The sequence below is a fragment of the Agelaius tricolor genome, unplaced genomic scaffold, assembly GCF_023055355.1.
Source record: "Agelaius tricolor isolate 1412-34295 unplaced genomic scaffold, bAgeTri1.0.p SCAF_7, whole genome shotgun sequence".
Lineage (NCBI taxonomy): Eukaryota > Metazoa > Chordata > Aves > Passeriformes > Icteridae > Agelaius > Agelaius tricolor.
The window spans coordinates 28,990,614-29,004,388 of NW_027269267.1; the positions used below are offsets into that span (position 1 = coordinate 28,990,614).

General features: G+C 37.1%; 1 protein-coding gene across 3 annotated transcripts in view; it reads left to right on the forward strand.

The window, feature by feature from the left end:
- TGFBRAP1 (transforming growth factor beta receptor associated protein 1) overlaps positions 1-13,775 on the forward strand; it is a 37,012-nt gene that overhangs the window by 2,536 nt on the left and 20,701 nt on the right. For all 3 annotated transcript variants that reach the window (XM_071430762.1, XM_071430760.1, XM_071430759.1), the window contains exons 2-4: positions 315-1,016; positions 7,693-7,887; positions 8,855-9,009. In XM_071430762.1, the coding sequence (XP_071286863.1) occupies positions 332-1,016; positions 7,693-7,887; positions 8,855-9,009 (1,035 nt within the window). In that variant the 5' untranslated portion in view covers positions 315-331. The remainder of the gene's footprint in view (positions 1-314; positions 1,017-7,692; positions 7,888-8,854; positions 9,010-13,775) is intronic.

The window sequence follows — 13,775 nt, forward strand, 5'->3', positions numbered from 1 at the left end:
TGGCAATAACCTTTTGTAGTGCCAGTGTCTGAGAGAGCCAATAACATGCTGGTTACTTGTGGAGAAAGCATCACTTCAGATAGCTTGGTGCTGTTGTGAATCTGTTTCAGAATAGGTTAGAAGTGGAAGCATACAATTTGATTAATTTCTGTTGTTATTAATGTGCTTGCTCTGGCTTGTGTAGTTGGGTTAGAAATATAGACTATTAAAAATGCAGTAGTTAAGTTTTTGTATAAGTGGATGTTAAATTGCTTTCTCTGATATTTGATTCTATGTGCAGAGGTAAACAGTAGTGTTTTTTTCTCTTTAATTAGATCACCCAGAAGACACAATGAGCGTTAAAGCTTTCAAGCTCGTTTCTGCTGTTGAGCGGGAGATGTTAATGGGAGACAAAAATTACATCAACATTGAGTGCATTGAGTGTTGTGGGAAGAACCTCTATATTGGAACCAATGACTGCTTTATCTATCACTTTCTGTTGGATGAAAAGGTATCCACAGCTGGAAAAATAACTTTTGCTGCCACCAAGCAACTACACAAATACCTGGGTTTGAAGAAGCCTGTGAGCGAGTTGAAAGCAGCCTCTGCCCTCACAAGACTGCTTGTGCTTTGTGACAACACGATAACACTAGTGAACATGATCAACTTGGAACCTGTCCCCACTGGTGCTAGGATCAAAGGAGCTGTGACATTCACCCTGAATGAAAACCCTGTGAGTGGGGATCCTTTCTGCGTTGAAGTTTGCATTATCTCGGTCAAGCGCCGGACCATTCAAATGTTCATGGTGTTTGAAGACAGAGTCCAGATAGTGAAGGAAGTGTTTACTCCTGAACAACCCTGTGCTGTGGCTGTAGATGGTTACTACTTATGCCTTGCCCTTACTACACAGTATATAATTTTGAATTACAATACTGGCGTCTCCCAGGACCTATTTCCTTATTGCAGTGATGAGAAACGGCCAATTGTGAAAAGAATAGGCAGACAAGAGTTTCTGTTGGCTGGCCCTGGAGGCCTAGGTGAGACTAAGGATTTTAATTTTTTGCAATTTTTATAGCTTCTCTTTATTTCTCTGAATTTCTGAAGCAAAGCTTTACAAATTAAGTGTTATGCATAATAATAATGATTTCTTTCACAGGTCTATATTGGAATGCTGAGATAAAAAGGGAGATGGTAAATTTTTGATACTTAGTACTATTATAACTCTATAATACTATTATAAGTGTAAAAAAACACACTAAGTGTTTTTTTATTAATGCACAAGATTTTATGATTATTTTATTATTATTTTTATTCTCATTATGTGTTTTATTTTAATCAAAGCTTCATTTCATTGTACCTTGCAGGCCCTAGCAAAAAAAAAAATTGTTGAGTACCAAGTGAAGTTTCAGAGATTGATAGAGAGTCTGTAGTGACTAGAGGGTTTGTTGAGGGTTGGTGGGTTTGTGAATATTGCTACAAAATTGTTCAATTAGTGTAGATGAATTAATTTTTTCCTCAGTTGCTATTCAGAGGAGCTCTTATGAAGTCCGTTTTATAGATTTTAACACATTCACAAGAAGGTATGTTGTGCCACAGTATTAGTAAGAACCTTTAGTGGAAGTAAGTTGCATCCTACCTCCTATAATAGTAAATGCTGTCTCAACTGTAGGTGTTATCAGATACTAGCCAGCTTTTATGCTCTCATTTGCTTAATATTTTAGTAGTATTTTTCAGCTCTGTGTTAACAGAAAGTTATAGTTTAAGTATTGCAAAACCAAAGTTAAATAATGTGAAATCATGCTCTTGTCTAAGAGAGACTGTAAGGACTACTGTAATCTATCTAAATGGACAATATGCTGTGATGTCAGTAATCTTGAGCTTTTTTCGGAAAAGCTGCAATATCCCAGAACTGACAGACCACAGGCAGAATGCTTTCATGCTGTTTGCCATATGACTCGCCTTTCAGGAGACTCTGTTTATGTATTTTCCCTGAAACATTAAGAATAGCATGGCACAAAGTTCACAGCTATTTAGGTTCTTAACTTGGGTTTTGGTTTTTAATATGAATTCCAAAGAAAATCAAGTGTGCAATATAAATTCTAAAGAAAATCATTGCTTATGTTGAAGTTTTGCTTTGTGACCAGAATGCAAGATGTACATAAGCTCACCAGCTTTTCTCTGAAGAAGTAGACTCAGTAGAATTTGAGTTTATGTTAATTAAGATGTTCCAAGATGAACTTGGGTTTTTTTTTTCAGATACAGTGCTTTTCTAAGTCATTTTGGCTGCCCACTTCCTATTAAAGTTCTTAGTTCTTTTAAATAGGGACTTGCACTTTTGGACATTAACTGTTTTAGTACTGCTAGGGAAGTTAAAATTTGTCAATTAGCTGATTTTCTGAGTAGATTCCATTCTTAATTCAATTTTTACAATTTTTTAGGCATGTCAAACCAGATTCTGTTCAAGTAATTTCTCTTTTCTTTTTTCTTTAAGAATATCATTTCAAAAGCATAATTGTATTTAGTTAGGAATCAGAATTTTATTTAGTCTGACTTCTGCTTTTGTCTGGTGTACTGTAAGAGGGATACATGAAGAGAAGATTACTCATAAAGTACAACATCCTTGTGTAAGTAGAATGTCAGATATGGGAGATCTTGAACAACTTCACTTGTGCTGCTGTAAATGTGCTATAAACCATTCTTTTCCTCATGATATGGGCAAAGTCTTTCTTGTACTGCCTCAGAGACCTTTTAGAGTATTTGCTCTCAACTGTATCGTTTTTCCTTACTTAATTAATCTTTTTTTTTTTAATCTCCTGTTTTCTATTCCCTCCCCAGTGATGTTTTGACTAAGTATTATCCTTCTTGCTGTTCCTCCTTGGTACAATTCCTAGTGTATTTAACGTTTGTCTCTTTGAAATTATGAAGATAGCTGGGCATATTTATAGTAGATAAGCATTGTGTATCTTGATATCTCAGGTGGGCCTCTGCTGTGGAATGCATGGACTTGAAAAGGCTTGATGTAAATCTTCAGTTCTAATTTTGTTTTCTTTCATATGTCTCATTGATCAGGGCATGCTGGTTTGGCATTTGGTAGAGCATCTATGCTAAGTTCAACCTCTTTTACAGAGTGGAGATATTCTGCATTAATGTATTTGGCTTTAGAGTGTTTGAAGTGACACTTATTTGAATTCATTTTCTTTTGAGTTAAGACTGGAATCTAGATTGGCAAAAAGCAAGTGCTTAAAATGATAATCAATGTAGAGCATCTCTGAGTTTATTGTGTATGTAACCTTTTTTTTATCTGTACACTGGATTTTAAACTGGTTGTTAGAATTGTTCATAGCAGATCCTTATCCATTTGGCACTTTGTTGTCTTTACTTGCAGTTAGTATTTAGCTATTTCTTTCAAAAGTGGGAAGAACTTCATTTTTGGTGCTTCTTCTTTCTGTCCAGTAATTAGTTAATTTACAGTTGAAAATCAGTCCTTTCTGATATGTATGAAACTGCTTACCAAAATTCAGTTTTTTAGTTTGTGAAACTCTTGTTGCATGTTTTTAATCAGATTTCCTATTGTACAGAGGCTTTAAGTGTTTGAAATTACAGTGGACACTTCTTGATATTGGCACAGGATATGCTTCCCGGCACCAGCTGGAGCAACTGCCCCAGGAGGTCTGAGGTGTTGTCTCAGGCTGAGCTCCCAGTGAAGGGTGCAGCTCCTCACACCCTGAGCTGTGCAGAGTGTCCCTGCCTCATGATGAGGCTGGACCAGGGAAAAATATTGGCCTTGCCTGTATGTGTGCTTGGCTGAGGATTTCTGTTGCCAAGTAAATGAGATGCAGTGGAGGTCAGCAGAGTACATGGCACCAGAGATGGCAAAAAGGAAATTGAGCCCAGGCGTGAGGCTTGAACCTCCAGCTGTACAGAGGAAAAGGACAGGCTGGGTCTCTGTTGTTCTGTGGTGGCTGACACAGGAAACTCATGATTTCTGATAATGGGAAGAATTCTCCTTCTCTGCTTGCTGATCTACATCCATATAATACACTCAGTGCTTACAGTAGCAGATGAAAAGCAGGAAGTTCTGTCCAACAAATCTGTACAATGCAGTAGCACCAGGAGGAATTAGCTAATAATAGTAGTGGGAAACTCCCTCATATTGGAGATGGGGGTTTTCTCATCAATCCTGCTGCTAAGGAAACATCTTGAGGAGGAGTACATGGATTGTGTAGACCACTAATGGGTTGTACAGTTTGTGGTGACGGGTTTTGTCTTTTAGGACTATGGCTCCCTATTTAAGGAAGAGATGGGATCCACCAGGTCAAGTGAGGCAAAAGTGTTTTTATCATCTTGACTGAGCAACCTAAATCCAACACGGAGAGTTGGATTTAGGTTAGGCGTGGTGGTAGGCTGTGTTGGCAAACAAATCAGTGCAAGGTGGTGTGATGAGAGTGTCATAAGCAGCAAACACAGCTGAAGAAGTTCTGCTTCAGGCATATGCAGAGAAAGAAGTCTTTACAGAACATTGTGGTAGTGGAAGTTTTCTCACTTTTTCTGGGAAATCAGCACAGCTGTGTTTTAACAGCTGAGATGGGACTTAACCTTCTCTGAGATGGGAATTAACCTTCTAAAAGGGCAGCACAGCAGCAGACAAGGAGGCCAGGAGTTTTCCAGAGTGCACTGATAGTGACCAAGGAGATGATGAAAGGGGTGTGCTCTGTTGAACATCAGTGTGTTATCAGCATTGTTCTACTCAATCCAAAACACCAGCTGCTAAGAAATACATTAACTCTGTCCAAAACCAGGGCAGAGCCCAATGTCCATCTGGCATTGACTGTGCTGAACACCATGAAGGGCAACAAAAAGAGCTTCTACAAGCATATCAGCAGCCCAGGAAGGCTCGTAGAAGCCCACTGTTAAATGGGGTGGAGGGCCTGATGCTAAAGGGCTTGGAAAAGACTGAAAAGACTGAGGAGCTTAATGCCTTCTTTATGTCAGTCTACTGGTATGAACTTCTTTCAGGAATCATCAGCCCTAAGGAATAGTGGGAAAATTTGTCCTCAGCAGAGAAGGATCAGGTTATGGAACATTTAAATAAGCTGGACAGACAAATCCATGGGACCTGATGGGATGTTCTCATGAATGCTTGAGGGTGATGGTCAATGTCATTTTAAGGCCAATTTTTTATCTTTGAAAGATCATGATGATCAGAGGATGTTCCTCAGAACTGCAAGAAAACATGTTTTCACTCCTGCCTTAGGTGATCAAGAGAAAGGAACCAGGGAAGTGCAGCCAGCCCTACCCTGATCCCTCAGGGAGGTGATCTGAGAAAATCCTGGAAGCTGTTTCCAAATATACAAAGAGCAAGAATGTGATTTGAAGTAATCCATGTGGATTTAAAAAGGGAAAATTGTCTGACCAGACTGTCTTCTGTGATTAGAGGCCGGCTTGGGGAATGAGGGGAGCTGTGATCTTGTGAAGTTCAGAGAGGGTTTGACGCTCTCTGCCACGACATCCTTTGCAAACAAAGAGATGAAGAATGAGCTGGAGAAACAGCTGAGGTGGATTGAAAGCACGGCTGAAAGATTTATTGTGAGCAGTGCAGAGTGCAGCTGGGGGCCAGCCTCTGGTCTTGTACCCCAGGGGGCCAATGTGAGATCAATACTAACATCATTTTAACAACATGGCTAGTAGGGAAGGGCACACCTTCAACAGTATGCAGATGATACAAAATATTAAAATATTTCTGTATCTCATGGTGCTGAAAACAGTGTAGCTTTGCTTCAGGTAACTCTTGTAATCTGCGGGTAGCCTATGCAATTTTTAATATGGAATTGATTGCCGGCCTCATCTCAAGTTTTATCAGATGCATTCCTGTACTATAAAGGCTGTGGTTCCTGGTTGTAGTTATGTTTATTGTTATCCTTAGGTGAGAGCTGGATGAAGACAGAAAATGCATCGTTCTGCCTCAGAAGCTCTAGCTATTGAAGGCAGAGGGATGTAGAGAGACATTGACTGGAATGCATGCCTTTTCACTTCCATAAAAGATTTTTAAAATTACCTAAAAAAGATATTTTTCATTAAAAAAAAATATGAGGTTTATAACTATTTGTGTTTGAACATCGCAGAAATAGAAAAGCCTAAGAATTAGTCTTTCAAATGTAATAAGCCCTAAGTTTACTACTGGTTAGCATGTATTTAGTACAGGTTTTCTCCCATGTTTTGAAGTGGGATTATATCACGGAATAACAACTGAAAGCCTTTAAAACTGGACAGTACATTTTGCCTGACATAAAATTTCACTGCTGAGTCATAAGAATATCAAGATCTATAGAGTAAATTAGAAATTATATATTACAACTTAGAAATTTTATGTAAGGTGGTCTGGTTGACAAGCTGATCGTTGTAGTGAAAAGGAACCCTTAGTCAAGGGGAAAGGGCTGCTCATTTGAATGCCACTGTAAGGGATCCAAAAGCTTGATCTCTATACTGTAGTTCTGTAAAAGTTTACATTCTTCTGTTTTGTTTTCTCTGTTTTACTTTTTTTTTTCTTTCATCCCAAGAAGGTCCTTGTACCCAGCTCGCCTTGCCTCATTATCCTCTGTTTGGAAGAGATTTTGTAAATTGAATAACATAATCTTTTAATCTCTTCTGTTCTTTAGAGCTCAGACTTATTCTGCCAGCTGTCAAGTGGCTCACTGCTGCCAAAGATCAATTTTCATGGGCATGTCTTTTTAATGGCCTGAGAATTCTTGGTTTAAGGGATATGAATTCATATTTAGAACAGAAGTTTACACTGTGCTAGTAAATATTTATGGAACTAGGCCTGAAAATTGTGACTGAAATTTCTCTTCAATTGATGTCTCAGAATTGGGAAATATCTATATGAAAAGAACCAGTGGCATGTGGTCCTAAAGCAATTTAAAATTTAAAAGTTTATTAAGCTAGGAGAAGAATGGAGGACAGAACAGGCATGAGGAAAGGTTTTTTCATTGTGAAAAACACCCTGCAAATTAACTGAAGCTTTAATCTTGTTGTTCTGAAGACGGCATAGGAGTTATCGCTGTAATAATAGAAAGTCTTTACTTTGTGCTGCTTTGTACACAGCCTCTGCATTTTTTCAAATGATTGAAAATGCAGATGCTTCACAGGAAGTGACTCACCCCAAGGAGCTGGGCCCTTGTTCTCTGAAAAGGTTGGCTGTAGCAAAAGTGAAAAAGTGTAAGTAAACAATTGTGTCCACTAAAATGCTCTGTAGTCATTGGACACTACAAGAACAAACACATCTGCATTGCCAGATAGGTCAGGTGGTGCAGGTCTGCAGCTCCTACTAAGGCAAGACTCTTTGAAAGCTGGGTCTCAACAAGTGTTACTGTTCTGGTATGAATTCAAACTACATGGCATAATTCCTTTAAGAAAGCTCTTAAACTTTCTGAATTGAATAATTCTTGCTAGTTTGTTTCAGTATTCATCTCTTATCTGTTTATGGCATTCCTGTGCAGAGACTGTGACGAAGAATGAAAAAAAAATTTAACTGAATTAACCAACATCTCTGTCAGGTCCAGGGAAGTGTGATGGTGTTCTCATCATGCTGCCTTGATACTGCATCTGCTCTGAGACTTTTCATTGCTGTACTTTGGTACCCTGCTTTGTGTTGGGAAGAACAGTCTTCAATCCTCAACTAGCATGAGCCTCAGGCTTTGTTTTTCCCTTTTTTAGGCATGTTTGCTACTGTAGATGGGATTTCACAGCGCGCCCCAGTGCACTGGTCAGAGAATGTGATTGGGGCAGCTTTGTGCTTTCCTTACGTGGTTGCCCTCGATGATGAATTCATTACAGTGCACAGCATGCTGGACCAGCAGCAAAAGCAAACCCTGCCCTTTAAAGAAGGTCACATTCTACAGGACTTTGAAGGTATTAAAAAGGACACTTTGTTGCATCAGTAATTCTGGAACAACCACTGAAGTCACTTGGGTTTGTTTTTTAAACAAAGTATATAACAAGTGTGTTGACTGTTGAAACTTTTGTTGCAAGTGCTTTCCTCATTAGATTCTTTGCAGACTTCAGTAATTCAAAATTCCACGCTTCTAACAAAATGTATGCTCATTAAATATGCTGTTATTGTCAACTTAATTGTTGGGTAGGAATCTATGGAGTTAGAGCTTTTCCTTGTAGCTTGGTTATTTCTTTCAAAGGAGCAATGTTAATTTAATGCTACAACTCAGTAATTATGATCTACAGGTATTTGTCCATTGACTATCCTGACAAAAGTCTTACATATTAGAAAGGAATTCAAAAGAAAAAAAAAATTTAAAATATCTGTGTAAGAGGTTTAAAATTGGGTTTTCACATAGAATTGATAACTGAAAAAATGCAAAAATTTATATTGATCTATTCTTCAATTGAGAACTCAAGTGTGGAATATACTATGCTACTAATTTTTTTTTTCCAGAAAAACTACAAACTCTAGCACTGTGAACTGTATATTTCTTGCTTGATTTTATGTATGGCTTAAAATTTTAAAATATAAGCCTGGTGAAATACCTGTTTGTTAAAAGTTCCTACTCTCTGGAATCTGGACAATAATTTCAGTGGCCTTACCAGCTTAGTTCATCATGAGTGACTCTAGCCAATTTCTCTTACTTTGAGTGGAACAACATCTGCTGTAACTAAATAAATTTACCAATATCTTTTTAATTCTGAGGTAGGATTCATAGGTAAACCGTACTATCAAGTAAATGTGGTAGCAGCAAAGGTCACTTTTGGGACTTTAACCCTGTTTAAGTTTTTACATCTTAAACTGTGTATTTTAAAGCTTATTTCTGAAATTGCTTTTTCCTATGGAGGCTGTGAATTGAATATATCTGTTTGTTCTGTCCAGGAAAGGTGATTGTTGCTACTAACAAGGGTGTGTATATCTTGGTGCCACTACCTTTGGAAAAGCAGATTCAGGATCTTTTAGCTAGCCACAGAGTAGAAGAAGCCCTTGTTCTAGCAAAAGGAGCTCGAAGGAATATTCCAAAAGAGAAATTTCAGGTTTGTCCTTCCTTTAATTTTCTTGAAAACAGAAATTTCACAGTGGGGTCATGTATTCCATTGGTCAAGTGATTGGAGAATGTGTGGGAGGAATTTACATTGTAGAGAAGTTGTAATACCTTTTATGATTCCAGCCTGAGGAAACAGGTATTCTGCTAAATTGTTTTGTACTTGTAGAAGCTGTGAATTTGGCAGGATTGAATGCTGTTGTTCTTCTGGAATTTTGTTGAATTTTTTCAACTGTGTAACTTGAGAGAACTGAAAACAAAGCATAACCAGAAATCTAGTGGCAGAAAATCCAGTGAATGCTTCTTTGGTACTAGATTCAGTTATTATTTGCTATTGCTGTTTAATAATGTATTCTTTAGTTCAAATTAGAATTTTGAAACTTTACTTTTTTATTTAAGGTTCTCACCATATCCTAAACTCCACAGTAGCACTTAACTTCAAAGTTAGGTGATGGGAAATCTTAAGCAAATGCATCTTACTTCCAAGCTCTTACAAGTAGTGCTTGTACTGCTGTGTAACTCAGATTTAAAGGTTTTTGTGTCTTAAACTCTTTGATTACAGTGTTGATTAAAGATTTGTACTCATTCTCTTCTACCCCTAATTTATATTGCCATACATATTCTACTGTATTTTCTCCTATTTAGAGACTTGTAAAAAGCAACATGACATCTCTACTCATGGAGTAGGTGAATGGATATTTGACTTAGTTTCTTTCCTATCGTAAAAGCAAAATTTGATCTGTAACCTGCAGAAAATCTGTGGTTTTCCTTTTTTTAATATACTTTGGAGAATTTTGTAGCCATTAAAACAGTTGTGTTACTTTTGGTTTGTTAAGAAAGGTATACATGACTCTGGAAGATACAAGATTGCAATGGTTCATGACTATTCTGGCTGTCAGGATTTTTTTTTAATGTTTTTTAAATTTCAAGAAGCTTCTAATTCCTTTTCATTTCAGTTTCAGTCAAGGCCTAAAAGGCAGTCATTAAATGAAACTTGTATCAGCTTTCATTTTGATCCTTAATTCCTCTCTTAAAAGAGCAGCTGGGAGATGCTGGAACTAAAAAGCTCGTCGAGAAAAGTGTTCCCATCCCTTCATAAAGGTCCAACTACCTGAAAGTACTTGAAGCTTACAAGTATTTAGGCAGCCACAGGGTTGTTTCCAGCATGTTTTGCTTTGCATCTTCACTTCCTACTTTTCCCTTCCAATCTGTTTAAAGAAGCAAACAAAAATCTCACTGTGAGGGTAGGATGCATAATCTAATCAATGTCCTCTATGTGTGATGATCTATGATTTTCCTGTTATTTCTTTACAGTTCATGTAGGTTTAGTGTGGGAATGACTTTCTGTGTTTTGCCACTGGATGAACTACAATGCATTATCTAAAATACATTGTGTAGACTCTCATTCCTCCTCAATTTTCTTGCATTAAGAATTTTTCAGCCTTTAAAATATGTTACTTTCTTTTCACAAATGTCTTAAGTGTACAGGGTTGGTCTTCCTGAAATTAGTTTCCTAGAGTATTTTAAGTTCATTCTAACATAGTGGGCTTTTAAGGGTATTCACTTATTTTAACCAAATGCTACAGCTGAAAACCAGAAAACATAGTTCTTGCAAGCAAAATAGCTGTTCTATTTCTGGATTGTATTGGCAAATTGATATTAACCAATTATCAAATTCTTGAATTGATGGAGTTTCCCACTGACTCCTACTAAAGTGACTCATCTTGGCCTAGTTGTTGAGACATTGCTTCAGTTTTTCAGAGCTTGTCTGTAGCTGGAAATGTAACATGTTGAGTTTGCTTTCCAAGGGGACTCTGATACCTGATATTGTCATTACACGTTTGTTACAGACACATCAGTCTTTCTTTGCTGTAGTCTTGTGTAATGTAAGTCTGATGGACCTCAACCAAATTGCACACCTTAAATATGTTTTTGCAACATTTCTTTGACATACTTTAACTGACCACACAGCTCTCATTTCTAACTCCTTTTTGAGAGCTATCCTCAGATAGCTATCATATCTATTAGAAAATTGGTATTTTGTAATAGGTATCTTCTGGTATCTGTTTGCAGGCATTACTGAATCCTGAGCAGCTGACACTTCAAAGGCCTTATTTTGCCATTTTGTACAAGCAGTAGGATGGAGTGCATAGGGTTGGCATTAAGACACTTGATCCAACCACTGTAATCTATCCATACATTATAGTGATTATTATTGTGTGGTTCATGAAGTACAGTGTTCTCTTTGTCACATGATGCAGTTTTCAATGGCTGATGCCATCTTATGTGTCCCTTGAACCCAGGGCACTGCAGGGCAGATCTTGAGGACATGGGGGTTTTTCCCTGCGGTTCAGTGCTTTGTCACTGCATGCATACATGGGTGCATGCTCTCCCTCTGTATAACAGCATAAACAAATATCTATATATGCTGGTAATGCAGAATGGCAGTGGAATAGCAGCAATGAAATCCTGGACTCTCAGAATGATTTGTACAGTCAATATTTAGTTATTGAAAAGTAGCAGGTCATGCCTTAGAAGCTCTAAAAATCTCTTATTTGACTTGTGGTTCCCGCAGACTGCAAATTTAGCTCTGCCATAACAGATGAAAATTTCTTTGTTTTTGAGCATCAGGAATTCCTGCTAGGTAAAAAATGCTAAGGAAAAGTACTCCAAGGAGATGGATATCTCTGCTGGCTATAATTTTTGATAGAATACAAAGGCCTTTCTACCATGCTACCATGAAATAACTGAATACTACTTATTAATTTTTCAGGACAGCTGACGTTTGCAGAAATCATGGTTGATGGTAGTGAAGACCTTGGTTAGATTGACACACATCTTGCATAGGTATCTCTCTCTTTTTTTTTTTTTCCTTTCTAATTCTTTTTAGTTAAAAAACCATATTAACTGCACCCAAATCTGACCAAAAGACAAAGTTGCTTTCTAGAAAAATTCCTTTGGACAATGTAGTTGGGAATTCTGACCATTTTAGAAAGGATTTTTTAGCAGTTGAGAGAATTAAGACTTCACTACAGCAATCACAGCTTCAACAGTCATCTTTCTTTTTCTTATTGCTTTTTCAGATGTGAATTAATACAAAACTTATGTCATGTTTTTGTAGCTACTGTTTTTTATGTGAATTTAGTCAACAGTGCAGAATTTGCCTAAAGAACTGCAAGTCCTATGGTAGTTCTTCAGAAATTATAAGGGACTAAACAATGTGTTGAGTTTTGACTGGGTGTAACTTAGTACTTTTTTAAAAGAAGCCTGTTCCAGATCTGACAAAATGATCTGGAAGAACTGTAGGTTTTTTTCTGTCATAAACACAATTTAACTGTGTGTGTTTGACATGTAGGTCTAGCCCATTCTTAAAAATCTGTGAGAAAGGGAATATTGGATTTTCCATAATCTGCTCTGTTTTCCTCCATAATCTTTACCCTAGGACATCTTAATATCTAGTGTTTATACTGTCAGCTAAAAATCTACCTGGGTACTGCCTATCTCCTCATTGCATCTTAAAAAAGTTCAGAAAGTGTCTGTCTGTAGATATTCTACAATTTTTTGTTGAATGTCTTTAAGGGAGAATTGAAGATATGTCAACATTTAAGTGAAAGTGAATACCACTTTATCAGTGCAAATTTAAAACTGGTTCCTTCAGCCTATAGTTACACTATCAATGAACTCTTTTCCATTTTTTGTCAAAAAGATGCTGAACAGATTAAACTCTGCAATTCAAGCAGTGCTTTCAGTGTAATTAATTTGAACTTTATTACAAAATCATGATCAACTAAATATGTAAATTTTAGTGATCACTTTCTTGCAAAAATTGAAAACTCGCTTTGTGGGGGGAAAAATGCCAGGCTATCTACTTTTGATAGTAGTCAGTGGGGTGAGAAGTCTTTCCCTGGAAAGTCAGGATGGATTTTAACGTTTTCCTGCTGCCATGAGATGCAAATATTTGCAGAATTTAATCCTTCAGCAGTGTCATTAGGAAGGTGACCAGGTAAGTATTCATTGATTCACAGATTAGTGTGTAGTGGTGTAATAACACTGTCAGAAGTCCAAAATATTCTGGATATTTTGTGAGTCAATCCCCTAAAGAAGTTTTACTTTGTAGCTAATTGAATTCTCTTTTAGCTTTAGTTAACTCTATTTTTAATCATTACATTTAATGTAAAGCATTAGTTAATATAAAGATGTCATGAAGTATTGTTTGTTTAATTTTATATTGTTATATTTGTCTGAAAAGCTGTGCCTGATAACATTACTCTCTGTTTCCCCTTTTCTCCTACACACTGGGGAGGCAAGAAAAGGTCCACAACCTTACAAAGCATTTTAGAGACTTGCTGACAACAGAGATTAAATATTTCCATTAGACAAACCATAAGTAAAGCATGCACAGACTAAATGGACTGAAGCCAAGCTTTTCTATTGGTAAATCTGTAACCTTTAATCAAGTGAAAAATTACCAGAGTATCAGTCCATTGTACTTGAGGCCTGGTGCTCTTCAGCAATTCCTTCCTGGAATACATTCCTATTGTATTGTAGTTTCTCTGTGTATTTTTATTGAAAATGGTTTTTCTAAGTCTGGTATTAGTACCAGCCTGCATGTACAGTGTGAAGCACTAGAAAAATGTGTATTCATGAACAAATTGAAGGGAAAAACTGAGGACATGAGAAGGTAGCTGGGTGTATTTGCCAAAGTACCAGTGTTGTCACAAATGGGAATGCTCTGTAGAGCACAGTTTAGGTTCCTTG